The sequence below is a fragment of the Cyclopterus lumpus genome, chromosome 15, assembly GCF_009769545.1.
Source record: "Cyclopterus lumpus isolate fCycLum1 chromosome 15, fCycLum1.pri, whole genome shotgun sequence".
Taxonomy (NCBI): Eukaryota; Metazoa; Chordata; class Actinopteri; order Perciformes; family Cyclopteridae; genus Cyclopterus; species Cyclopterus lumpus.
The window spans coordinates 21,586,297-21,613,579 of record NC_046980.1 but is presented as its reverse complement, the minus strand read 5'-3'; the positions used below and the strand labels follow the sequence as shown (position 1 = coordinate 21,613,579).

The window sequence follows — 27,283 nt, the reverse complement described above, 5'->3', positions numbered from 1 at the left end:
ACGTGTCCTCAAATTCAAATCATGTACTCTTTCATTTGAAGCTTTTTATTGGTGCAGAATGTGTCGACATCGCTAAGTACTTCTATCCGTTGCTATGCTCTGTCCTCTAAATAGTCCACATTCATCCTTGTCTTTGTGTGTGTATTGACGTGCCGTCAGGACCTCGAGCGGTCTGCGCCGTGAGGATCACCCCCCTGACAGCCATGAAAGGCTCCCCTGACCTGATTCCTGCCGCAGGTGACGTATCCCTCCGCCTCGTCCACCTCCACAACCCTCACGCTCACAAAGACAAACTCTCTAAACTCACGTGCAAATAACAACGTCTGCGTCGCTTTACGAGCTCCGGCGTGGCAATCCGTTCGTCGTAGTCGGATATTCATTTGATGGCCTGGTTCTGGTGTTGCGGTTCTATTTCGGTCATTTGGGGCAAGAGGTAGCTAATCGCTTGTATTCCCAGGAGCCCCCGAGGCAGCAGCGCGCTCTGAGAGTACCGAATACACGACTGTCGCGCCAAGAAGGGTGAGCAGCTCTGAAGGGGACGCTCCTGTATTTTTAACCTTTTTCTTCTTCTTCCAGATTTGGACCCCAGCAGAGTGTGCAAGGGGAAAGGAGCCGTCACTCTGAGGGCCACCCTCGTCCACATAGACGACGAGGGCCGCATCAGCGCCGAGCCAAATGTCATCACAACGCCAGGTGGGTCAGAGCGAGGCTGCTTCACGACAACTCTGTGCATCCACGAGGGAGCGATGGAGTAACCGCGGCGCGTACCCTGTGAAAACGGGGACACGCCGCCGTCGAATGTGGGCAGACGACGCGAACGCCGCTGCTGTCGTACGTGTCAGGATTACATAAGGCCGCGCGATGGCTCATATTTTCATGTGAGCGTCAAAGAGCTTTATTGTTGCGTCCTGCCCACTGCGCTTGGGAGCAGGCGCCTGGACTGTGGGCTTGTTTGTTGCGTAGAGCACAGTGGAGCCGGACTGGAGGCTGGCCAAGGCTTTCGGGAAGGGGGGGGGGGGGGATGCTTTAATTGTTGTAGAGCCTGAATATAAAGGCCATCGGGACAAACGGCCTTTGCAGCTCAGTGAAAGGCCGCTTTGTTCTGATGACAAAGTTCAGAGATTGTGGGAGAATCTCTTTTTTTTTTTTTTTTTTGTTTCCTGGACATATTAACATCTGTGAAAGCATTCACGCCCCGCGTAATGAAACGGGAGATGCATTTGATCGGGGACTAGCTGTTACGGTTCAGGTTCACTGGATCCCCAGTGGTTTTTATTCTTGGCTGCCAAACTGAAGGCGCTCTGGACTCTTTTCAGGTGGCTGGACAAGCCAGATTAATGGAGACTGCTCTAAAGCAGGGGTGGCTGAGGGGGGCGGCAACATCACAGCTGATTTACCTCCTGTAAACAACACTCAGTGCCAGGTACGTTTACTTCCTCCCCGTTGAACACTGCCTCTTTGTTCCATTTATGCGATTTCAGTGAAATTCCCTGAAAAGCTTTTGTGTCCATTTTTTTTTTTTTTTTACTGTTACTTTTTTCAGGCCAATTCACCAGAGAGCCTCAAAGAGAACCAGGCCCCATCCTCCGCCGACATTCAGAGCTGCGTCACGACCTCCAGCTCCGTGTATCCCTGCACCAGCACAGTCAACCCCACCATCGTCCTGCTGCAACACAACCGAGGTGAGACGGGGGCGTGACCAAAGAGTTCACCGAGTTATTTTTTACATGTCGGCGCGGCATCTCACCAGTGACCCGCGTAACCTTCCTCACCGTCGCTTCATTTGCTGAGTCACATGTCCCCGTGCTGTCCTCATCTGTCAAAAGCACCGTCCTCATTTCAAAGGTATGCACTGGGGCCTTGGTGACTTCGTCAGCAGCCGTCCCATTTAAAAAAAAAAAGAATAAAGTTATTTATTGTTCCTGAACTGAAGCATCTGCCACCCGCCTGCTGCCTTCGACTCAATGTGTTTGAGCCTTGTGAAGTTAATGAGTCGTGTTTAATTCATCGGCGTGTTGGCAACATTGTAACGATTTATTAGTGGAAGGAGAACGCGCACACAGACGCGTCACGGCCACCACATCTTTTCTACATGTCGTTCCTTTGGCGTCAAACCAGATTTGTGTCACATGCTGCATATGTGCGAACAGAGTTTAGCTCATCATTTCAATATTCCGTGTTGTATCGTCTCGGAGGGGCGAGTGCACTTTGATGACACCTGCTAAGCATTTGTGCACATAATTTGCGCAAGAAATGCCTCTTTTTTTTTTTTTCTTCTCGATTTGCTTCGTTCATTTTGTTTTCATATTCTTTGTTTGGTGGTGCCAAAACGCATTAGGCGGGTGAATTCTAGGTATAAAAAGCTACAATCTAAAAAAAATGTCGTGCACAGCGCGTGAGGCATATAGACTCTCTACGTAGGTTGAAACACAAACATGCTTTGAATCGTGAGTTTTGTTTTTGACGTTTGTTCTGTTGTTTTGTTTTTTTTCCCACGACAGAGCCGACCCCAGAAAGGGACAACAGCCCTGATCCTGGGAGAGACTCTGTCAGTCCGGTCCCTGATATGGACTGGAAGAGGCTGCGTCTGTCACTGCACTCCCCTGTGCTCGGTCCTCTCAACAAGCCCATTGTCCCCGTGCGGGTGAGCAACTCAAACCTTCAGTCAAACGCAGACACGTCTACTCACTGCCGATGTGCAACGGACGCATGCGTCTTCCATGTGCAATAGTTAGTATTTATAGAGAGCACATCACTCAACGTTGTTGTATCAAAGCATTCAGCATTAAAAAAGACATTTTGAGTGGTGTGCCCCTTTTTTTAAAAATCACAATGTTGACACGTTTGTCGTGTTCGCTCATGAATTCTATCTCCACATCTAACATTTCAGAACACTGAAAAGTCCAAAGACTGGTACAAGACAATGTTCAAACAGATACACAGAATACCCGGTAAGAGGATAATCATCGTTTCCACGTTTTGTTTTATTTTCCCGTCCCATCAGTTTTGCCCGTCGTGTCCCCCCTCTCTGTTGGTGGCCACGCCCCCGTGTGTGTGTGTGTGTGTGTGTGTCCAGATGTGTGTATGTTATGTCACGCTGTGCTCTGTCTCTCCATCACCGTGCTCAGAGCCAATTGAGGAAAACCCTTACCGCCCCACCTACGTTTTCCCCGACAACTATGACATTCAGACGAAATCCAAAGGTATCCGATGGCAGTGACTCCGCTCTCGTTGGCTTTACTGATCTGCAGCCATCCTTTTTCCCTTTCAAATACTTTGGCTGCCACGCGTGTCCCGGTGGCGAGTACAACACCACGTCACTCGGAGATGCCCAAAGTATTTGAACGGCTTTTTTGCCTAATATTTCCTCGACGTCTGTTCTCATGCCGTAGAGCCAGAGATGCACTGAAGGCTTCGTGCAGATTGTTCCTGATCCAACTCGGTGTTGCTGGCGTGGGACATTTTCAACATCAGAATAGGTCTACAGAAGAGATGTTGACGTGTCACGGTAGGAAAAGCACAGGTGCACGCGATGAAATTAAACGATGGCTGAATTCCATTTCCCTGCCTCGGGGGTCCTGGGATAATGCACGCTGGCTCACTGGCTCACCGCCGTGGCTTACTGGGAACACGGCCATCGTTAATCGTCATTAGTGACGCCTGTGCTTTTCCTACTATGACAAGTCAAAATGGCTGCTGGGAAAAAGGCCGATGGGCCGAGTGGTACACGTACAGTTAGAGGCACAACCTTTGATTCAGTCTAGTCTCCCTACTCGGAACTTAAGATTACACATGCATTTTTTGTCATTTTTTTTTACGTCTTCAGACTTTAAAGTGAAATGCTAAATTGCTGGAGGACAAATGTTTTTTGCCAGGCTGTTAATGGACAAGTTTGTGAAAATACTGCACCGTCTAAATTAATGATGTCACAAAAACAAATGGGTTTGGCCTTCGACATCATACACGATCCATTGACATCGACGCGTTGACGAGGATAATGCACGAAGCCTTGTAGTGCCGTCCTACTTCCTCTTGTCACAATGACTCGTGCCTTTTCTCCTTTTGCTGGTAACCATCTCACATTTGAAGCTTTCGAAGTGTTTCTTTCTTTTTTTTCTTCTTCTTTTTAAAAAAAAAAAAAAAATTCACAAACACCATCCTCATCATTAACAGGAGAGCGTCGTCCGTCTTTGGACGCAGTGTCGTATGCTTGCCACTAGATGCCGCCGCGGCCCTGCACTGAGCCCGTGGGCCGTGGCGCCCTGCGTAGAGTTCCTCAGGCAGTATGAAAGCCTTCAGACTGCTTAGCGCTCCTTACAAGCTTCACCAATCAATGTTTAACACGATTTGTATACGAAGGGCCTGAACGCTTCTAGTTCTTCTCCAGTAGCTCTCAGTCTCCGCTTGACTCCTTGTGTGGTTGTGACTGATATGATTCAGTAAATGTACTCTCACACAAAATATACAGAGATATATCTCTGATTGTGGCAGTCACAACTTTCTTTTTCCTTTTGCTTTACGATGCATTATTTATTCAGAGCCTCGATGCCCGTCGATGCCTGCGTCCCATTTTTAGCTCTAATGCTTCCTGTAAAGTGCTTTGATTTGACACTCTTTGATGGTGTTTGGTGAACCCGTAGTGCTCGGCCTAATGGAAGGTGTGAGGTGTGTGTGTGGGTGGGGGGGGTTAATGCCTTATACATTATTTAGTTTGGGGCTATATTCATTACTTTTCAGGCAGATACAAGTTGTCATACATTATTTTTGGTCTGCGCCTCCTTTCAGATGATTGTCCCACTCCCTTCAGTTACTTGGAAGATGGTGAGTTTATGGATTTGGGCTTTTTATTGATAAAACTTTGCTAACATTCCACTTGACGCATTAATGCTGTTGACGTGACATCGACATCATTGTGCCCCCGTTTTCCTTCAGTGAGAGCGGTCCCCCGCTCAAAGAGCGACATGGAGGTGGACTCAAGAGGCCGGTCCATGCCTGTGCCAACGCGCTCCTCCTCCCTCAGACCCTCCGCCAAAAGGTCAGCGTCCTCCATCTGCTCCAACGTCTCCGTATGGCGTTCACTTTGATATTTAGTACAAAAGGCACAACATGAATATAACTGTGTGAGTGTATACATCCTATGTATGTGTCCCTGTGATATAATGATGTCTGTGATGGTAGCTCACGATGACGCTCTTATGTCCCCACAGTGTGACGTTGTTGTGCTGCTCTTTATTTACATACAGCGCCAGTGGGCGTGACTAAACATGGCTGTGCACAGCAGAGCAAGGTCTGCTTTCTGACTTTGCAAGTCTGATCTTATTTTGTCCCCAGTGGCTTCCACTACTGTGTTCCCAGTTTGTACTGGAGGTGTGATTAATCTCACCCTAAACACACACACACACACACACACACACACATACATGTCGGCACTGACACAAAGACGATCTGCTCTGAGAAATGAGTGATGGAGTGATGAAGGAGGACAGCTGATGGAGGATAAACTGGTGTCCACTAGGGCTGCAGATGACATGTCGAGGCCTGACCTTCCTCTTTCCTCGGGAAAGGCTTTGTAAAATAAAAAAAAGAAGGAAAGAAAAAGAAATGCTGCTTTGCTGTTCTTGACGCTCAGAAATAATTTCATTCTGAAAAAGAGTTTTCTGTGTTTAGAGAGAGAATAGGTGTAGGGTCGGGTGTTTCTCATTTAAGAGTCTTATCGTGGTCCTTTTATAACTTACCGTTGGTTATCTATTACTGGGAGAAATTCTCCCATGAAATGCTGCGCTCTGTTTTGTGTCACTGGCTCTAATCTTGTTTTGCCTCATCGAGTTACCGGTTTGGCTGAGCCGTGAATTGGATTTTGTGCCACATCATCATTAGAGAGAGAGAGAGAGAGAGAGAGAGAGAGAGAGAGAGAGAGAGAGAGAGAGAGAGAGAGAGAGAGAGAGAGAGAGAGAGAGAGAGAGAGAGAGAGAGAGAGAGAGAGAGAGAGAGAGAGAGAGAGAGAGAGAGAGAGAGAGAGAGAGAGAGAGAGAGAGAGAGAGAGAGAGAGAGAGAGAGAGAGAGAGAGAGAGAGAGAGTAAACGAGGGCAAGAAAAAACAAAAGCAAAATAATATCTTCGCCCATACGGCGGTTGCCATGGAGACTACTTGATAAGGATTGGCTCTCTTCCATCCCACACCCCCGCCCCCTCCCTGACACCCGCTCCTCCAACAGGAACGAGTGGGAGCCCCCGGATAAAAAGGTAGACACCAGGAAGTACCGCGCCGAGCCCAAGAGCATCTTTGAGTACGAGCCGGGGAAATCGTCGGTGCTGAAGCTGGAGAGAACGGTATGCTCGCCGCCTGCCTCTTTCTCTCCCTCCCTTTCCCTCCTTCTTTCCGTGTGCATGTCTGTGTAAGCTGTGCCCCCCCCCCCCCCTACACACTCTCCACCCACCACACACACCCCCACCCACCACCGCTGTATATCTGAGCTCCCGGGTGGCAGCCTCACTAACGGCTCGGACGGCGACGTATGTGTGTAGTCTAAATCGCCATGTGCACCACATTCCTAGAGGGCGTCCTGTTGCGGTGACAGGTGGGGCAGCGGGGGGGGGGGGGGGGGGGGCGGGGGGTTAGTGTCGCTTACAAGGAGAGCCATTGTCTCCCCGTCTTCAATTTAAGGTGATGGGGTCGAATCGGCTCGGTGTGAGAAGGATCCCAGCGCAGACGCAAAACATGGATCCTGCGTGTGTTTTCTTGAGGGGGGGGGGGCAGGCAGTGCAACGCTCTCTGCCCCACTTTCGGCTCCGGCCTCAGCAGTTTGTGCTCAATCAAATTCGCGCGGCTTTATTCGGTGTCCTTGAGGGCTGTCTTTTGATGATGAGCTTTGTTCCATATAATAGATAATTGGCAGCTGCTCCCGAGACCGACGGTGTAATATTTTACGGGAAAAAAGGAGGACGCATATACATTTTGCATTTAGATTTCCCCGTTCTCAAATCTTTTTGTAATAAGGAGGACACGGAGGTGATGAGTATTGTGAAGAAGTAGATGATTATGTAATTACTGTGTTTGTCTGATGCTTCGGCGACGTCGAGCTAGTAGATGTCGCTAGCCATCTGATCTGGCCCGATTCCCAGTGGCAACAAATACACTCATTAGAGAGACAGAGTTCCAGTTCATGCTGGCGACGCTGGGAAATAATGGACTCGTTGTTTTTCAATCACAAGCTCAGTTGTTATGGGTCAGCGTTCCTGTTACGTTAGCCGGTCACTTTCATACGTCTTATTATTATTATTGTTTTTACTCTCTGGTGCTGAAAGATGTGTTGCCTTGGCCCTTGTATGAAATATGTATTTTTATATAATACATAGTTATATTACGTCTCCGAAGATTGCATGTTTTGTTCGTCGTCATCGTTATGTGTCGATGGAATGAAATGAAACCAATTAATATGCAGTCCACTTTGAATAACAGCCCTTTTTTTGGGTCGTATTTTTCATGTATTGCCTGTATGCCCATATGTACATTGAAACTGTTTTTGGTTGCTTTAATCAACCCTCCTCCTCTCCATACTGTCGAGTACGGAGAGGAGGAACAAGTGCAGTGACCCGTAAACTTTCTTCATGTGTTTGTGAGTGGAATTTGGTATTTGGGGTAATATATGTTTATTTGCTTTCTTGTGGAGAGTTCGATATTTGTCCAGTAAATATAAAGCTAGAGCCAGCCGCTACTTAATTTAGTTTAGTTAAGTTTAGCTTAGCTTAAAGACTGGAAACTAAGCTAAGCTAATTGGCTGCTGGCCGTGTCGAACAGACTTCTCAAGTAAAGGATCCGAGGGTCAAACTATTACTTTAAGATGGACTTGAATCCATGTGAAGCCTGTCCTGCAGACGTTGGGCTCACTCACCAACATGTGACCGGCTCATTGCATGGCGTGTGTATTCTGTGCTGTCTGAACTGTCTTCTCTTTGTCTTTCTCCTCCTCCTCCTGTTGCCATGCCCCCTAGACTCAGGATGTAAATCCAGAAGATGTAGATTTAGAGAATGAGCCTTGGTATAAATTCTTTTCAGAGATGGAGTTTGACAACGCGGTAAGTGGCCGCTGTCTCTTAAAGTGACAGTGTTTTATTGCATGTGATAACATCCCTGTTCAAATATTGCCTAAAACAAACTGTGTCCGTCTGCGAGGGCTTCTCCACATTCTGCTTCCACTTCCGATTTTGTCCTGAGTTATGGATTCATTGATCCTGCACATAAAGGTTATTGGGGGCGGGGGGGGGGGGGCGTTTCCTCATGAACTAAATTTACTACCATGTGTCCCTTCAACGTTGCTGAATGAGAGCGACGTTTATACATCCCTCTTTTTAATCATAAACTCTTTGTTAACTTGAACTGTTTTTGGATGTATTTCAGCAATCCCATCTGCAGCAAACCTTCTTTTCTTTTTAAAGCATTTGACATAACTATTTGTCATCCCTCGTCATCACCTCATACACTTTAAAAGGATTTTTTTTAACCCCCTCTGTGTCTAAAATAGTCACCTGAGATCTATTTTTGTCCTCTTCAAAAGTGTCTCTCAGCTATTTATTTGTTTCTGCGATGCTGAGGGAGCACTTTACGTCAGCTGTAGATCGTTGGCATTTATAATTGTTCTATTGTTCATTCTTTGTTCGATTGTTCGTGTCTGTTGTCGTCGGAGTAGTAGTGATAAAGTATCGATTAAAATCACAACAGGGCGTGCCCTCCGTGGCAGTTCTTCTCCCATGTTGGCGACTCAATGCCCAAGAGGAACTCAATCATTTGCCCATTTTTGGGATGTCCACCTTGCCAGCTAGGTGAGGCCTGGCCCGGATGATTCATCCAGAAGTCACTCTTCACTTGGGGAGTCTGTGGTCCTCGCGAGCGTTCGGCTCCAGGATAATAATAATTGCTGCGTCTGCTATCTGGTACGTTTACCAAAAATACCCAAAACGGGGGCGGGCATGTTGAAGCGGCAGGTCCGCGCCTCGGGCCTTAGCTGGCACCGGACAAGCGCGGCACTGTCCTCCTACAAGCAGACGGTGGTTTCCCCCTCGCTCTCTGTCAGTCGGAGCCACACCGCCACACCCTGGATCATAGGAGGTGGCACCGTGAGGTCATGTCCTGGCACCAGCCAGACGCAGGGTCTCCAGCTCCAGGTCGGTGTGTATGCGGAGGCGGTTTAGCGGTGGAGGCGGCCGCCTCGGTCTCTTGGCAGCCTGGACGTTTGCCAGATGATCTTGGCTCGATGAATGGCTCCTGTTTAATGTCAAAGTCACTTCTAAAGCAGCACCTGGTATGCGTCGTATTTGACCTTAAGGCCCAGCCAGACACTCTGGCTCATTGGAGTTTGATTGACATATCAGCACTCTGAGAGATACGGTTGGAAGTCTGCAAAAACCCACAGTGCCCAGAGTTAAATGAACCACTTCCACTAATTAAGTAGTGGAAGTGGTTCAGTATTAGTAGTATTAAAAGTTCCTCTGAACGGTCCTCTTGTGGTTCCACACCGCTAATTAGCCAGTTGTCAGCTAAATACCTCTAAAGAGCAGGCTTAGTGTAAGTCACACATTAGATAATCCTACGCATTATTATCTCTTCCTCTTCATCATCATTCCTTCGTCACACCACTCCTCATCACCTAACAGCCACTGGGGGCGAGAATGACATCTGTGTGTACTCACAGTAATGGTCCTCCCGATTTTAATATGAACAAGAAAAAGCGACAGTTTCCGATCAAACATCGATGTGCGTGGCTAGCTGGAGCTAGACGGCCACGCTTAGCCCCCCCCCCCCCCCCCCCCCCCCCACAGTGACTCAATCTGGGGAGCATGTGCAGACGAGGGGGCTGCTGCCACACTGTCTCAGCGCTAAGTTACATAGCAACCCCCCCCCCCCTACTCTGCCACCTGACTCATTCTAAAGGAGGCGACTCCATAAGCCCGCCAGCTCATCGTGCTTTCATATTTAACCTCCGTTACACACTCTGCCTTAACAGGCCCTTCACACTGGGGGAGCTGTTTGTTTTCACCAGTGCACATCAACACAAATAAGGCGCTGGAAAAGAATGAGATTCATGTTACCATGACCTACTCATGATCGCTATTTTGAATAGTATGCCCCCCACGAGTGGCCGGGGACACCTGTTAGGAAACTCGCACACAAAAGAATATTGCGGAAGCGGAGTCATCGGCGCTCCACTGACTCACCGAAGGCGTTCATGTGCCGCATTCATTCACTACGTTTTTTTAGCACCTCTATCTTCTATTCACACCCCCCCCCCCCCTTTTATTTCATTAGCGGGATACCAAAAAAAACGTCCCTCGTCGTAATCTGATGTTAAGTGTAGGATTAGTGCAACACAGTTTTACTCTTTTAAATAAAGAAAGGTTCACATAAACTGACACTAATCAGGCGTCTTGTAAATAACCAGATTAAGATGCCATTCCTTTACTCCAGATAAGCTTTCCATGCTTGTTTCCTGTTTACTTTCCACTGATGCTGTGTGTGTGTGTGTATATTAGCCCAATTACCCAGGGGTGCAAGAGGACACTATCTTCTCCCCCTGATATCAGATTTGAAGAGGGGGGGGGGGAGCGGGGTGATACAAGATGTGGCGGAGCGAGGAAGAGCTGTAGATTATTCAATGACACTGGCGTGCTCCTCCGAGTCGACATGGAACATTCGGCTTTTATAAATAGACGACGGACCTGCCAGCCTGATGTTCTGTTCTCACAAAGATAGGCATTTATTCTGAAAGGTTATAAATGATCATCCGGCGAAGTGGAAAGGCATGTTGTGGCAAATGGCGCTGTGGAGAATGCTCCTTGTCTGGTCATCGGCGTGTGTGGAAGCGGACACTTGGGGAAGTGGACGTGGTATTAACTGCAGGGCCAGGCTGGCTGGGATGGGGATTGTGCAATCGTATTTGCAAACAACACTTGCGCTCTTATTCATAGTGCCCCGTGTCATATCCGTTATTTTTACCTGCTGTGACGTCTGAAAAGAGGGGAGCGACAGAAACAGTGGGCTAAAATTAGCTGGCTCTAAACCATTCAAAATGCTCGTGGGTGCTATCGCACTGATGACCACCCCTGTGTTTTGGAGATAATATCTGCTTCTAAATACCCTCTACTTTTACTCTTCTTGTAGGCCTTTCTACATTATTCACTCACTTTCTTTTTCTTCTCGGTTTGTTTATTTCTGCCTTCATGTTCGTGCCCTTTTTGTTTTTTACAACTGTGTTTATAATGACCTGTGTTGTACATGAATTCATTTGACTGCATTCTTTGCTTTGTCAGTTAGCGTTTGTGTCTCTTTTTGGCTCTTTTAAGTGTGTGAGATCGAGTGTCGTGCGTGTGCGTGTGCGTGTGCGTCCGCGTGCGCGTGTGTAATTCGGCCTGCTTGCACCACCAGCTGGTTAATTGTCCCCCGGTCTGGTCCAGTGGTAATGAGAGTGACTCAATACCAGACAAAAGAAACCGGCTTCACTGGGAGACAGCAGCCCCATTGGCTGAGCCTGTGACAGCCCCCTCCCCCCGCGTGGGTGCCCCCTGACCGATGCACGCCCACCCTCCCCTCCCCTCCCCTCTTCCCACTGCCGCTTGTTTTCTCCAACTTGCATGCAGGCCAAAACACACGCTTACTCCTCCATGCCAAGCCCAGTCCGGAGAAGCTCAGAACCCCGGCTGCTCGAGACAAAACAGCCCGGAGCAGCGAGCGAGCGACAGCGAGGAGAAGAAGAGAGGACCTGACTGCAGCTAATGCCCCTGCCTCTGTTCTAGCTGGAGGAGACCTTCCTGTGGATCTATCAATGACTTCTTTGTTTGGTTTGTTGCAGAGTGCCCCCTCTTTCAGCCCCCTGGAAACTGCCTCCGACCTGCAGCAGTAGTAAGTCCCATTCCAGTACTTGAGCTTTTCAATCTCTCTTCCTCCCTTCCAGCATGTGGATGATTATTTAATGCATGTTGTGGGGATAAATGTCAGCGAGAGATTTTCTAAACCCTGTAGAGCTGGCCCACCCGCACTGGGGGGGGGGACGGGAGTCCTGCTTCCTGAGGAGATCCCGTGAACAAGGCAAACAGCTACCAGAACAGTGTGTCCTCTGTCCGTATTCCATGGTGTTTGTTGGGAAGGTGGGGGATTTATTTAAAGACGGCAACCTGGATGTCACTGGGATCGAGGGAACTCACCCAGCCGCTGCATAACTTTAAAAACCATTATCTTCTTCCCGAATGTGTGTGCGCGTGTGCGCGCGTGCACAGAACCGTGAAAGAGGATGCTAGCCGTGACTAAAACAAAGCCGGGCCGAGCCCCCTTTGATCTTTTTTTGTTTTTTGTCCGATGAGATTGGCATCTTCTATTTTCGTTGGCGTAATAAAATGTAAGGAATGCCGGACCGAGCGACGGCGACACAGTCCAGGGGAAAATAAACGTCCTCCCTCCATTTCTGCTCAGAGGTTTCCATCTGCTACACTCATTATGTCACCGGGGCCAAGTGTGTGAAGACAGATCCCCAATCCAACGTTTTAATTCATCGCTTTGTTGTTCGTTTTGAAAGGAAGAGGCTCCTTGTGGAGGGAGGGGGACGTTCCCTCACCCTAACTTTTCAAAGGAAACTTCAAGTCATAAACTGACTTCCTCCAGAGGCACACATGTTTAGGGCAGGATGTTATTTTCTATTTTTTTTCTGGGGTCTGTTTGAGATCAACCGTACGTGCCAGTGTGGCGTCATTAAATGAATGAATGAACCGCTTGGCGTGTGTTTTTTTTAAGGACTCGGTTAGACACCCGCTGTGTATTTGGAAGATTGATGGAATTGTTTTAGCGGCCTCACCATGAGAGCTGCCATGGCGACGCAGTAGTACTAACGCAGTAATTGGGCATTTATATGAGCTGCTCGTCGCGACGGTAACCTGCATCAGGTTCAGTTCTCTCACAGGCCGATTACTGACTGTTGATTTAACCAGAACCGTCCCAGGACATCGACTTAAATCTCACATGGCTCCCGTCCCGCAGATTTCCTGTATAGCGTTCATGTGAATTCTTGTAAGTAACCCAGAACCAACACGTTTTATTTAATGGCTCTCCGCAGTCAGCAGTGCACGCAGCAATGAAAGAGCTTTTTGTGTTGAGGTGGGGGAACAAGGGGAGTAATGTGGCCGTACATTTGGTATGAGCTTGTAAAACTCTGACTTGGCAACCCTGCAGATGTAAAAATCCATCCTTTTCATTCCATCACACCCGGAGACTCTCTCGCTTTAATGAACGCACGTGTCTGTCCGCACAAATTCCGAGGAGCGGCGTGTGAAGTGAACCTGACAGCGTCACAGGTGCGCGGCAGGGCCCTGATGCACCGTGTGGGAATGTTCAACGAATATTTATAGAAATGTGTCCCGTCGGCCTCTCTTAGAATGCCGAGACGTGTGCGGTGGCGAATGCCTCCTCTCGGCATCCAAATCGATTCACTCCCCCCCGAGTTACTTTTCTTCCTGTCTCTGATTTATTTTGTCTCCCACAAGTCTGCCAGGAGAGGAATTACCTGAAGCCACGCTAAACGAGAACCATATGCCAGCTCCTTTTGCCCGATTTGGCCTCCTTCTTGTTGTTATAAAGAAAATGAAAAAACATGCAACACAACTGAATAAGTCGGGCTGTGTTTGATTAGCCGTCTGCGTTCCTCTCATCGCCGTCTAGCTCCTCGAGCAAGTCTGGACACAGCGAGGTGGAGAAGGACGGGGGATCATCCACGGGTGAGCCCGGAGCTCCAGAATGCGACCGCCATGTTTACAAGAGTGTCCTGGAGGGCGGCGACATTCCCCTACAAGGTCTACGGGCCCTAAACAAGCGCCAAGCCAGCTCCTCCTCATCTAAAGGTAGGATAGCAGCCACGTTTTATATATATATATATATATATATATATATATATGTGGCCAGTAAAACAGCAGGTGTGTGCATGTTTAGCACAGCAGGCCATTTAAGGCCTTTCCTGCGGAGACAGAACCAATGATTTACAGACATGTTGTGAGGCCGACAGGGATACATGTGTTTCTACTTACCTTTTCTGTTGGAATCCAAAACAGTTTTCTTTTGCTCCCAGACGTCGCGGCATCGGCCAATCACCCCGCAGCATTCATTCCCCCGCCAGCTTTTGATTTATTATTGATGCCATGGATGGTTTTCATCAAAACGCGTACTGGCCATCTGCTTTGGAAAACTCAGGGAGGGGAGTGAGGTTGTGTCGCTAAGTCGATGGAAGCTAACCTTGGAGAGTTTAACACCCGCACCCCCCCACCACCACCACCACCACCACCTCCTCTTCTTGCTCCAGTTGTGAGCCGCCAGTCGCTAGGCAGGTTTAGGGCAAGACTCCAGAGTGTTCCAGCGCCAGGGAGGGGATGGATGAGAAGTGAGATAAACAGACAGGGGTGAGATTACCAGGAGGGTGGGAAGGCATGAGGAAGTCAGCTGTCAGAGTGAGGTCTGAGGCTGGAGTGCCTGCGCACATGGGGGGGGGGGGGGAGAGAAAGGAAAGGACACTGTGATCCAATAAGTCCTTACTGTACATTACATCTGGAAAGACACACACCCACACATTGACAATAGAGTAGATTGACTAGCACACGCTCCTTCATTAGCCTCGAAGAGATGAAAGCTAAAAAAAAAAGTGCGAGACATCCAACACCTCATCATGTGTCCCCCCCGTCTTGTGCTCCAGGAAGAAGAAAATATCTGTATGAATCTTTTGTCTTTTGTAGAACTGAGCCTCCTCGGGGGGCTTTTCAGTGGCCAGGATAGAATATCTAGTTCCGCGTGTGTTTTCTGGTGGATATCGATGTGACAGATGGGTTCACTCGTGCTACTAAAGTGCGTCGCAGCATGCGAATGCGTTGTGTCACTTCCGGGGCGGCTCCATCTGCGGCGTTATCGCCAGCACGTCATACTCAGGAGCCGACGCGAGTGTTCATCAGAGGTCTCTGACAGCCATATTTTTATTTTTAGGATTTATTTTCTTTATTTACAACCGTGTAGAGGAGCGGTGCATTAGCAGGGGTGCCATTGGCCATTCATCACTGCAGCCGGCTGTCTGATTGCTAAAAGTAGAAGAGAAGAGTTTACAGTGTGGAGGAGCAGGCGGCAGTCATGTGACCGAAACGTGTTTTTTTGTCTTTTATCTTTTTGTTTTTAAATGTACTGATACTGCAGTCAGTGTGAAGAATTCCTATACGACCTCCAACATCACATAACATCTCATGGCATATTGCTGTCTTAATACTTTATGTTCCACTTGTTATGTTTCTGTTAACAATAATATGGCTAATGCAAGAATCAGTAAATATCCCCTAGTTCCAAAAGCATTGTTGTTCATGCTGTTAGTCATATATTACTTGATGCACAAGGCATCAAGTCTGCTTCCTCTTCTCATCCACTCCTAATGGAACTTGGTCTCTACTTTAGAAATGTGCCTGACTCTGTTTTAGTGTGTGTGAACCTGTGACCATTGTAATCTAATATGTTGTTTATTCTGTTGTCCTGCATGCTTGCCAGTGGATTATAAAGGTGGGAATGGCTATATAATTTCACCCTGCTCCTCTGTAAATAGTCGATCGGTTCTTGCCAGTAATGCAATAGGCAACCAGTGTAAGAGTATGAAGCCTCTATCTGCTGCCAAAGCCTGCATACCCCAAATCCTGCCCTCTAAGTTCAAACCCAAGCTGCTGCCGCCCAGTGGTGACAGTCAGGAAAGCAGGACTCGAGCTGTCAGGCACCCGAAGGCCCACAGCTGTGAGGATCTGTACACGGGGCCATGTGGCACAGACTTTGCTGGAGCGGACGAAAGGGCGAGCGGGCAGCGTTCACACTCCGAGTCCAGCTGCGGCGGCGAGTGTCCGGACGGCCTCAAGAGCGTCTCCCCCGCCATCAGGAGGAGCGCATCCCACTTCTCCGGCCTGTACAGGACCATGCATCAAATCCAGCGGCCCAGCTCGGCCGGCTGCAGCCCCCACGGCAGCGTCCGCAGCCTGGCCTCTCTTTTTGAGAAGTCGCAGGCCGACGGGGGCGAGAGGTCCGAGGCGGACGGCGGGGGCAACATTCCACGGGCGGCCGTGTCGTCGCGGGTCAGCGAGTTTGAAGTGATCATCCGGCGGTCCACCTCGCCGCCCAGCCGCTCCTCCTCCCTGCCCGCCCTGTACTCGGGCCACAGCCCCGCCCACAGCCCCGCCCACCTCTACATGGCTTCTGCAGTGTCAGCGGAGTCACTTTTGGTAGCTGACACCACCCAGACGGATGCCTGCTCCCCGGCGGAGGCAGACGGCAGGAGCTGTGGGGAGGAGGTGCTGTCGCCAGGAGGCGTGACCGTGGAGGAGGCTGCGTCCCCCTCCGAGGACAGACACGGGGTCAGGACTGATTCCCCCTCCAACACTGAGGCCGAGGTTGAGCTGATCTTCAGTAAAGGTTCCCCAGAACTGAACCACCAGCACGTGGGTGGATCAAAAAGTCCTCCTGCCCTGCTTACAGCGTCGCCTCTGCAACACAACCATCTCCACCACCACCACCACCACCTGCACCACCTGAACCATCAACTCCCACTCAAACCCAGCAAGTGCAAAGGCTCTTGCCCGGCCTCTTACACCCGCTTCACCACCATCCTGCGACACGAGAGGCAGCAGGCCTCGACCCAACAGGAGAGGCTGCCGCCTCTGGAGAAGAAGACCACGCTGCCCGGGAACCTCTTTCTCATGGGCCCGGCTCCCTTCAGGTTGAGGAAGAACCTGCAGTCCCACCAGAGTCGGAGGAGCCTGCCGGCCACTAAAGTGATGGCGGGCACCCCGAGGCCCAGCGCTTTGTCTCCTGAGCCCAGACCTCTAATCCCGCAGCGCCTGTCCTCCCTGGAGGTCCTGGAGAGGCTGAGTAACGGAGATGAAAGCAACAATGACCACCTGAGTAACGGGCAGGGCTTGGACGCCAACGGGAACCTACTGAAGCCGCTGGCACTTCACCGCAGAGGTGGCTATCTCCATCCCTTCACCACTGTCACCCTCCTCTCACACCCCCCCCCCCCTCTCTGTGGTTACTCATTTATCTCGGCTCTCTCTTCACCTTTGTGTCCCCTTTTTTCTCCACAAAGCGACGCCGCCACCCTCCATCTCTAGTCTGTGTGGTGTGTTTACAAAGTGACAGGGAAGCCTTCCATCTCATTGTGTCAGTGTGCTGTTTGGTGCTCTCCCATTTCACTGTGAATGAATACGAGGTTCAGGCCGCTATTTGGTAACGTATGTACATAAATATCTCCTGGTGACATCAGATTTGAGTTGTATGCAAGGGTGCTAGAGCCTGCGTAAGCATTACACCCACACTAGCCTGAATTCTGTGTTTTTATTATTATTTTTTTTTATGATCCACAATGAAACCATCCCAGTATCCCTCTGTAATGGTTAAGCAGGATATATCGATATAACATTGCATATGCACTCTCAAACTGATGTCTCACCATGTCTGTTTCTTTTTGTTGTTTCGTTTGGGGAACAATTGACATCTCTTCCATTCTCTCACTTTGAAAGGTTTGTTTTAGCCTGACAGGAAGTTTCCCCGCTTTGATTTCTTTCACATAACGGAATGAAACATCTTTGGTGGGGAACACTTTTAAGTCATGAAGACATCTCACTAATGTAATAAAAGGATGAAACCTCAGTAGACTAATGAATGCTGATTGGCCGATCAGTAAAACCATGATGTCATGTTTATTCTTTTGGCCACGATACAGTAGGTTCCATACTTTCCTTCCTGCATTTGTTTATTTTATTTTATTTTTTTCATGAACACACATCGGATCATTCTGTGGTCATTGCTACGTGCATGCGGGAATACATTTGGCTTTTTGGATGTGTGTGTGCTTTGGTATGGTGTTCATTCAAAAGCATGCGTAGTCGTGTTTATGGTATGTTTCTATGATTCTATTCTTTGGAATTGAGGAATTGACTGCAATATCATCATCTTCTGTTTTGAAAAGTGTGGTTCTTTCCGTTGGATTTGCCTTGAGGTTGAAAAGCCAAATGCTTCACGGTCGTAATCTCCATGCCGTCTCTGTTTCAGACTCGTCCCCAGTTCTCGGGGAGAGCCCGGACGAAGTGTTGCGAAGGCGTCATGGGGACAAAGAGGTGAACTTCCTTTTATGAAATCGCGCTCTCACAGAAAAAGCTTTTATGTCGAGGGAAGCTGGGTTATGAATGAGGAAAGCGATATATTATACATAACCACGGTGTCACGTGAATAAAAAAAGGGTGGATGGATACCCATATCTGGAGGGGACAAAATATGTTCAGTGTGGTTTCCTGTGCAGAAAATCTTGGAGGAGCAGCGGCGGCTGAAGCGAGAACAGGAAGAGGCCGACACGGCGTCCAGGCGGCACACGGGCATCGTCCCCACGCACCACCAGTTCATCACCAACGAGCGCTTCGGAGACCTGCTCAACATCACGGATAACGCGGAGAAGAGGAAATCAGGCGTCGAGGTACAATGCAGGGCCGTGTCTTATCCTTCTGTAAGCAGGAAACCAGGCGGCAGGAGGCTCTCTCCTCTGGGTCAGACATTCAGGGGGGGGGAGAGCAGCGATGGAAGACCTCACTTCCATACCAGCTGTATGTCCCAACGTAATGTGGGTAGTTGCACCCTTGTGGTGTTTACCGCGGTGCGTGCCGCCATGTCTCACTGTAAACACTCACCAGGAGCGTCTTCCTGGGCGGGGTGACACAAGCACACGGGGGTCACTGAAAGGGCCGCACAATAAACTACAGATCATCTTTTCTTAATAGTTTAGTTTATGAACTGGGTCCCCATTAGTTGACGCCTTAGCGGCCGCTAATCTTACTGGGCTCCACAGAAAGGACGACATGTAATACATACAAAACATGCAAAACATGACGTGAAACAAAAAAATAGTACAAGCAGAAAAATGAATAAAGTGCAGTCGAGGACTTGGATGTATATTGTGCAGTACATCAGTAATTTATACAAAGAAAGATCAGATGACTACAAAAGTGATAATGTCAAGTAGTTAATGTCAAGTGGTTGATGCCACGAGGTGCACCTTTTAATTGTTTTTTAAATGACATTATTACCTTTTTATAAGATAGATGATAAGGTAATAAATTCCAAGCAGTAATTGCACGAAAAATAACTACATTTGAGGGGGCTTGTTCTTGGGGTTGGAGGTATCAAGTGACCTAAACTAGCGTTCCTTGTGTGATGGTTATGTCTGTTACATGTATATTGTAACTGATATTCAGGTGTCTGATTAAATATTCCCTTTCTGAAAAACATGAGAAGGCCATAGTGAAGTTTAGTTTCCACGGAGAACCGCGATAGGCGAGAGTGCAGATATGCTGTATTAGTTCTTATTGAACACTGGAGTGCTAATCTGGCAGCTCGGTTTTGAACCGGTTGTAGTTTATTTATGTCCTTCTTAGCAGCTGCTGACCATATGCATGTAACACGCGACAAACAATAGAGAGTGATTAAAGCACTTTCTGGTCATGGCTATGCCCCTCCCCATTTCAGTGACTTAATACATGACACGCATGACCACACCCACAGAGCGCAGGGAGCAGAAAGTGTCCAATGCGTAAACGTGCACGCGGGTATATTTTTCATCTTTCGGATAACTTTTCAATGTCATTCTTAACATTGAGTCGTGAAATGAGAGTGAAAGTGGTTTCCCTTTTTGTTTCCGCACAGAGAACTCCGGCCATGGCTCGCTTCGACTTCCGAGCAGAAACTCTGAAGTGAGTCACCTCTTGAGTCACAACCGGTGGGATGTCGGGGTTCACGCCGCTAAGATTTACACATGAGCCGTATCGGCATTAGTTTTGGTGGGGTCAGCAACTTCTGGCAAAACAATGCCCAGTGGAATCCTAATAGATTTACACGTTCACTTTGATTGAATGGGAACAAATCCCACCAATCGGATGTCAACCACGGGTCTGCATGACATCACTCTTCCTTTTCATTTGTGCCCTGAAACATTGTTCGCTGTCATTTCAATGCGAGTAACTAATCTGTTTGGGGTCGGTTTCTAGGGAGCTGCCGTTCCAGAAGGGAGACATTGTCTACATCATTCGACAGGTGGATCAAAACTGGTACGAAGGGGAACACCATGGAAGAGTTGGCATTTTCCCTCAAAGTTACGTCGAGGTACGTGAGTTCTCTCTCTCTCTCTCTCTCTCTCTCTCTCTCTCTCTCTCTCTCTCTCTCTCTCGCAGCGATTGGTGTCCAAAGTTATTGAAATGGTGGTGTTTTGTTTCATCATTTGCATTTAAATGATAACAACAACAACAACAACAATAATACTTCTCAATTGCGGTGTTGAAGATGTTTGGCATCAACAGTCCGGCCCGCACATTGTGATTCATCATGTTTTGTCGTTCAGCTCCTCCCCCCCACAGAGAAAGCCCAGCCAAAGAAAAGCGCCCCGGTGCAGGTGCTGGAATACGGAGAGGCCGTCGCCCGCTTCAACTTCAACGGGGACACGGTGGTGGAAATGTCCTTCAGGAAGGTGTGAGAATGGGTCCTTTTCACTTCGGGGCACTTTTAAAAAATAACTCTAAAAGGATCTTCTCACACATAGATGCCTTTTTTTGTTTGTTGTCTCTGCAGGGAGAGAGGATCACGCTCATTCGCAGAGTCGATGAAAACTGGTATGAAGGCAAAATCTCGGGCACCAACCGCCAAGGCATCTTCCCCGTCACCTACGTCGAAGTGAACAGACGACCCCGAGTCAAAAACGGGATGGAGTACCTGGACCCTCCGGTCAGCCAGTCGCCGCAGCGCAGCACCAACGCGTCTCCTCAGGTGAGGAGGACACGTTTACGTGGCGAAGAGTCTCTGAATCCATCATTTTTTTTCGTACAAGCCACCTTTTTTTTTTTTAATTTTAGAACTTTTTCTTTGCCCAGTGAATTTGTCTCATCTTTCCTCTCCTCTTCTTTTCCTCCCCTCATCCCCTTCGTTGCTTCCTTCTCCTGCCACCTTCCCCGGTGCTCTTTAAAAGCTGTATCGTAACCGTCTGACCACCTCCCCGCTGCCCCTCCCGCGCTCCCCCCGCCGCTCCGTGTCCCCCGAGGTCCACGCCATCTCCTCCGAGTGGATCTCCCTGACTGTGGGAGGGGGGAGCCCCCCCGCCGCCCCCACGCCCCCCCTGCCGCCGCTGCCCTCCGTGTCCTACCGCTGCGGCGAGTACCTGCCCCCGCCCTACTCCGCCAGCCCCGTGCCTCCCATCACCGGCAGCCCATACTGGGCCTCCCCCATGGCCTCCCCGTCCGCCTCGCCTCTTCCCCCGCCTTACCCGCCCAGACCCAACTCCACCACACCCTTCCTCACGTTCACCCCGCCTCAGGGGGGGGACTTCCTGCTCTCCCTTCACTCTCCACGTCTGTCCCGCAGTGCGAGTCCCTGCGGAGGGCCCGTGCTGGAGGGCTGGGTGAGGGGGGAGAAGGAGTTGACGGAGGGGGAAGGCGCAGAGGGAGACGGGGGTCACGCAGCCCCGGGCGGCAGGCGAAATAGCCCCTCGGAGGTATATTCTGCATGGTGTGCGGTGTTGCATCCCAGGCTCACTCAGGAACGTGGGCTTTAGGCCACAGTTGGATTCCTTAAGATAGATGTGTGGTGAAGTCCCTGAAGCTGACATTTGTGAGTGGAGGGGGTGACACTAACCTGTAGATTTGACCGTGAGTTGATTTTAGCCACATGGAAGAGTCAGAATAAGTTGAAACTGGTCCCACCACTTAAAGCTGCATGTTGTTGTGTGTGCTACTAACACGCGAGTGTTTCACAGCGTGTTCCAGTGTCTGTTAGTGTTTCTGTGGCGCTTCAGAGGTCCCAGCTGTAAAGGACTGTAAGAGAAGCGTATGAGAGCTCTTAAGTGTCTTCCTCAATTCAGCATGTTGTTGTTGTTCCACGCAGAGGTGTGATCACATGGATGCCGTTGGCGTTTGGAAGTTTATTTAGGACAGTGACATATTTATTAGTGAGTATTTATAGGTTTCACATGTTTCTGAAGCTGCTGCGTGGTTGAAATCCCACCCCCCCCCAACCTGCCTGTGGCCGAGCTGTGACGGTATTCACAGCAGGTGCTTGATGTGTGGCGCTCGAGCGAAAAATATGTATTTATTGTGTAAATGTCGTCGCTGATTTGACATGTTTGTGTTTGTGTTTGCGCAGTTTGGAAAGAACGAGGCTGACCATCACGAACGGAGCTCGAGGAGCCCTGTGATGCTCTTCGACATCCAAGACAACAACAACGTGAACTCTTTTGCGGTAAGTCTTTGACCTCCACTGGAGATTCACAAAAAGGAGTGTGTGGTTTGTTTTCGTGACTTCATCATCTGCGTAACTTATTAATAACCCCCGTCACCTTCAAAGATGATCCATTCATCTCCCATGATGTCTTCTATATTTGTGCTCCATGTAAAATATGTGCGATATTAGAGCACTGTTCCTTTATTGAAGGAGGAGTACGACATTTTGGGAAGAATATGTTTGTTTGCTTTCTTGCTGAAGAAGAAGAAGATCGATATTCCTCTCATGTTTGCCAGTTAGCTTAGCTTAGCATAAAGACCCAACACAAGTGGAAACAGCTAGCCTGACTTTGTCCGAAGCAAATAGGATTCTCCTACCAGTGCGTCTCGACCTCTCTAATTAACATAATGTGTTAATTGGTGTCTTGTTTGTACAAGGACCAAAAAGGATTTGTGGAGGACAGATGAGGTGGATTTAAAAAGAGCTGTCGAACCAGCTCGATGAGCAGGGAGCGAAATAACCCCCAAACAAAAGGAAGCTGCACCCTCACAGCAAGCACGAAATCTAGTGAGAGAGTTACAACACGGTCCATCACCTTTCCGTTGCCGGGCAACGAGCGGACGCGCCAGGAAGTCGCCGCTTCCGTCCAAGAAACGGTCGCAACTCTTTTACTTTTTTGTTTTTTTTACACGTTTGCACTGTTTTGTCAGTCTTTAAGCTAAGCTAGCCGGCTGCTAGCTCTGGGCTAGATATTGAAAGGCTCTCAGCAAGAAAGCAAATAAGAGAACACACGAGTACATTGACCCAGAACATCGAGCTATGTCTTTCAGCTGTACCAGTCAGCTTCCCTTAAATACTGCACGATCATACTGAGCAGTTGAGAAGTGAACTAATGCAACATGTCAGCTTCCCTTAAACACTGCATGATCATACTGAGCAGTACCCTGTTGAGAAGTGAACTAATGCAACATGTTTCCTGTCTACATGCTCTCGCTCTGCTGTCTTGCCTCTCCATGCCTCTCCTCCTGGGCTCCACCAACGTCTCCTCTGTTTTTTTTCTCCCGGCTGTTAACGGATCACTTCCCCTTCCTGCCTTGCTACTTACTGGACCGCCCTTCCTGTTCCGCCCTTCGCCTCCCCCCCTCCCCGCCCCCCCTCTCTCTCTCTCTCTAACTCCTGACCTCTTCACCTCGGACCTCTTCCGGGACTTTCTGTGGGGCCGCTGTCTGTCTCACTCCGACGTCTTCACCCACTACCACTACTACTACCATTACTACTAGGAGGCAGTGTGTAATGAGATCTTGAATATAGCTGAGACCTCGGTGAGGTACTGCAGCACCCTGTCCCACCACCCTCATGACTCTGTCCATAGACTGCACCCCCACCCCAGTAAACAATCTCTCATCATTTCCCAGCAACCCCTGTCCCACAGCAGCAGCCCGGAGCCGAACCGCCTCAGCTGTGGAATGTGAGTACGATCGCTTTCTCTTTCACGTTGCACGCCGTGTTTCTTTGAGTTTTTCCTCCATCATTTCGTGACTGGTTGCGTCTCCTGAGCGTTTGCAAGTTTACCAGTCCAGGTTGTCCTCCAGTTTCCAGGCTCTGTACAGTTACGTGCCGCAGAACGAAGACGAGCTGGAGCTGCAGGAGGGGGATCTCGTCAGTGTCATGGAGAAGTGCGATGACGGCTGGTTTGTCGGTATGTGCCCGCGGGGGCCTCGGGGGTGTTCATTCCTCGGGGATGCGGTCACACTCGCTGTGTCACATTAATCCTCGCAGGCTTTCTGCAGGATGACAGCGAAGGACTGTGTACGCGTGCCACGTGCACGCTCGGGGCAGAAGTAGAGTCCTTTTCACATCCTTCCATATCGGGTTTCTATAGGGGATTGAGTGCCATATGCACAAGACGCGTGCTTCGTTTTTCAATCAAGCTTCAATATGTTATTTTTTAAGTCGTTTGAGCCGTTAACCTGAGAGAGAATTCTTTTTTTTTTTTTTTTACCTGATTGTTTCTCTTTCTTTTCTCCACAGGAACCTCGAAGAGGACAAAACAGTTTGGGACGTTCCCTGGGAATTACGTGAAGGAGGCGAAACTGTAAAGGTGTCTAATCTGGCTGTAACACACGGTCGCCTGTCAAGCTTGGGAAGTCACTACTATCGCGCATGGCTGTTGGTTTGTGTAGTCATTTAGCCAGGCGAATCCATTTCGTCTGGGAAAGTGTTCGGTTCGGCCTGAGGTATGTCAAACCGCACGGGGGAGGCGGAGCCGGCTCACCGGCCCGAGCCTCAGCGCGGTGAACACCATGGCGACGCTTGACACGCTCTTCTTGGCAGAACTCGTCTGTCTCCACGTGTGGAATTCCTCCGTGAAATAACCCCTACCGCAAAGTAGCTTTTCTTGCACAGATAATAGCGTCCGTCTTGCCCGTGTAATCCCCAGTACATCCGTGTTTTACGTAGCACCTCAGTCTGGAGCAGTGTGTGGATTAAAGAGTGGATCTAATTACCTGAACTGGACTTTGGAGGATTCAGAATGTGGTTTTTATGTGACCGTGTGGTTGGAGCGGTTTGCCGAGGAGCTACCTTTCAGGACCAGAGGTGTCCCATCACGATTCGCTAAGTATGAAGCAAAGCCTGCCCTTTGCTTCCAAAAAAAAAGAAAGAAAAGAAAACCTTCAGTGTTAACAGACATTTAATTGAACGTTTAGATCGTGTATGAAGCCCCCCTTGACAAAGTGGTCTGTGACAGACCTGTTTTTACGTCACATTTTATGAATCTACCACATTTTCCATATTTTAAGGGCGTCACCACATTTGCAACTCAGTGTGAAGCCCAAAGCTTTAGCTACCGGTTCAGTATTGCCTTCCTTTTGTATCCCACCGTTGTTGTTACAACAGTTATTACACCAGTTATTACCAAGTCACGTGCTGTTCGCTTTTCAGCCGCGAGCACAAATACAGCGTTGAATGTCTGATAAAAGTCTATATGCACATCCTATATTTTCCAACTCTATTTATTTGTCCTTTTGTACCTCTTGTCTGCTGACGGGATGACGTCTGGAAGGTAGCTGGCGGTAGACGCCTGGCTCCAGCACTTAGCGTCCGGTTTGGTCTTTAAGGAAGATCTCACCTTACGGGACGATAATAGTGAATAATCACAACAACAACAAAAAGATACTTCATGTTTTGAAGTGAAGCCAACAAGGTGTCTTAGAAAACAATCATTTTTAAGAGAGTATTGAGATTTTAACCACGCCCCCTATACTGACGAGATTGTATTTAAAATGTGTACAGAAAACTTTTACGAGGCCTTCCAAAATATGGCTCCATATTTTCATATGTAAGGACGACAGCTAGTGTTACGCGGCGAGTGGAATGGTTTCAATAAGGAGCGTTGGCGCCCGCATGCACCGAGGTCGACGGGGTCAAATTCGGAGCATGAAACGCGATCCGCCATCGCCTCGATATCCGCCGCCTTCAGTTCGCGGCATGAGGAGTGGCGACGGTCCGCTCTCGGAGATTCAATCGCTTTGAAATCTTTTGCTGTCGGAAGCAAAATAGTACAAATAGTTCCTCCGGGCTTGTCGCGACCTGCGGGGTTTTTTTTTAGGCTAATTGCTCGGGAAGTATTTTAATTCCGTTCTGTTTACACCAGGTGGACTAGTGTGACTATCTGATCCTTCGCTCCAGTGCACACATTTCTAACCCAATGGTGGCCGAGCATCCGCAAACTCCCCACGAGCGCACGGCGGCCACAAACAGTAGCTCTCACAAGTGTATGTTTTCTATATCTTAGCTACGGTTGTGCAGTGATGATGAACACGTTGGTCATGGTGTTGAAGCTGCCACACAAGTGACATATGAAGTTTAATAACTTGTTGTGCATTCGACGGTAGCAATCGGCGGTTCATCCTCGCTCGTCGGGACGAAATCAGGAGTTTTGTTTCTCTTTGACAATATATTGCCAACATCTACAAAAGGAATGTTTTCTCAAGATAACACGCTGCCTGTGTAGCACTGATATAATATTCAGGTATTTTGTTACACCACAAACAAAGCTATGTTTCCCTTCCACCGCTGACTAAACATGTTGTTGTTGTAACTCCAGTGAAATGTGCTGATTGGTTGGGAGTCTTTTGACCTGTTGGGCAGAACAAACGATTGTCTCCGTCTCAGACACACCACACAGTGGACAAACAGTCACTATGTAGTCACACACACACACACACACACACACGCACGCGCACAACTCTAATCTATATTGTCTCTGTGATGTTGTGCTCTAGAAAACACATCACAGGATGTATGAAATGAATGTATGAATATATGAATGTGGCGCAATGCACACACAGAATATGTAAAAACAAAAAAAAAAGAGAGAGAGAAGAAAACCCACACATCTGTATTTTCATGTTGAATGAACACGCGGACCCCTGAGCGGCATGACACGAGAAGGATTGTAAATATGTAAATAAATAAAAATGGACTGCGAGCGGTGGGAGCGTCAGATTGAGCTTCTCCGTCACTCGCGGCGGTTTATTTACCTGAAGGATTGTTTTGGCAAAGCACAGAGTGGAGCGTTACTGAGCACAGGAAGTTTGACGCATATGAACATTACGCTGCCATTTGTGACTCATAATGCCTTATGTTGGATGCAAAATTGTGCCTCATTTTCATTTTTTTTTTTGGAGGGGAGATCGTTGATATGTACCCATGACCTATTTAATGTAACCCTTGTTTTCCCATTAGCCGTAGTCTCTGTGATGGGAGAACATTTACTAAGAACTTGTCAGTTACGGCGCAAGTACCTAAAAAGTGTGACACGATGCTTTAACTTAAATGATTAATAATCATAAGAATGGACTAGTTTAATGAGACACAACCTGCAACAGGTTTGCTTTGTTTGCTTCAATTTGCAGTGCTGTTACATTGATAATATTAAAATAAAGATACTATACACTGCTGTGACTTCGGTATTATGCAATATTTA

General features: G+C 48.6%; 1 protein-coding gene across 1 annotated transcript; it reads left to right on the top strand.

Moving 5' to 3' along the window:
• The first annotated feature begins 203 nt into the window (after positions 1–203).
• LOC117744065 (sorbin and SH3 domain-containing protein 1) lies at positions 204–27,283 on the top strand. Its single transcript, XM_034552157.1, has 26 exons — positions 204–237; positions 577–693; positions 1,317–1,423; positions 1,544–1,693; positions 1,827–1,845; positions 2,502–2,644; positions 2,891–2,951; positions 3,129–3,203; positions 4,786–4,821; positions 4,933–5,035; positions 6,215–6,329; positions 7,992–8,075; positions 11,843–11,892; positions 13,699–13,877; positions 15,550–17,007; positions 18,094–18,158; positions 18,341–18,511; positions 19,735–19,781; positions 20,076–20,190; positions 20,426–20,551; positions 20,653–20,847; positions 21,047–21,568; positions 22,216–22,311; positions 23,574–23,761; positions 23,886–23,992; positions 24,325–27,283. Exons 1-26 carry the CDS (start codon positions 204–206, stop codon positions 24,390–24,392), a joined length of 4,431 nt encoding a protein of 1,476 aa, XP_034408048.1. The 3' UTR covers positions 24,393–27,283.

Bases quoted from the DNA above. Each gene is read 5' to 3' on its own strand.
- LOC117744065 (XM_034552157.1), top strand. From the start codon at position 204: ATGAAAGGCTCCCCTGACCTGATTCCTGCCGCAG. The intron at 2,645-2,890 runs GTGAGCAACTCA...CTAACATTTCAG, and splicing joins AGCCCATTGTCCCCGTGCGG to AACACTGAAAAGTCCAAAGA. The intron at 4,822-4,932 runs GTGAGTTTATGG...GTTTTCCTTCAG, and splicing joins CTTCAGTTACTTGGAAGATG to TGAGAGCGGTCCCCCGCTCA.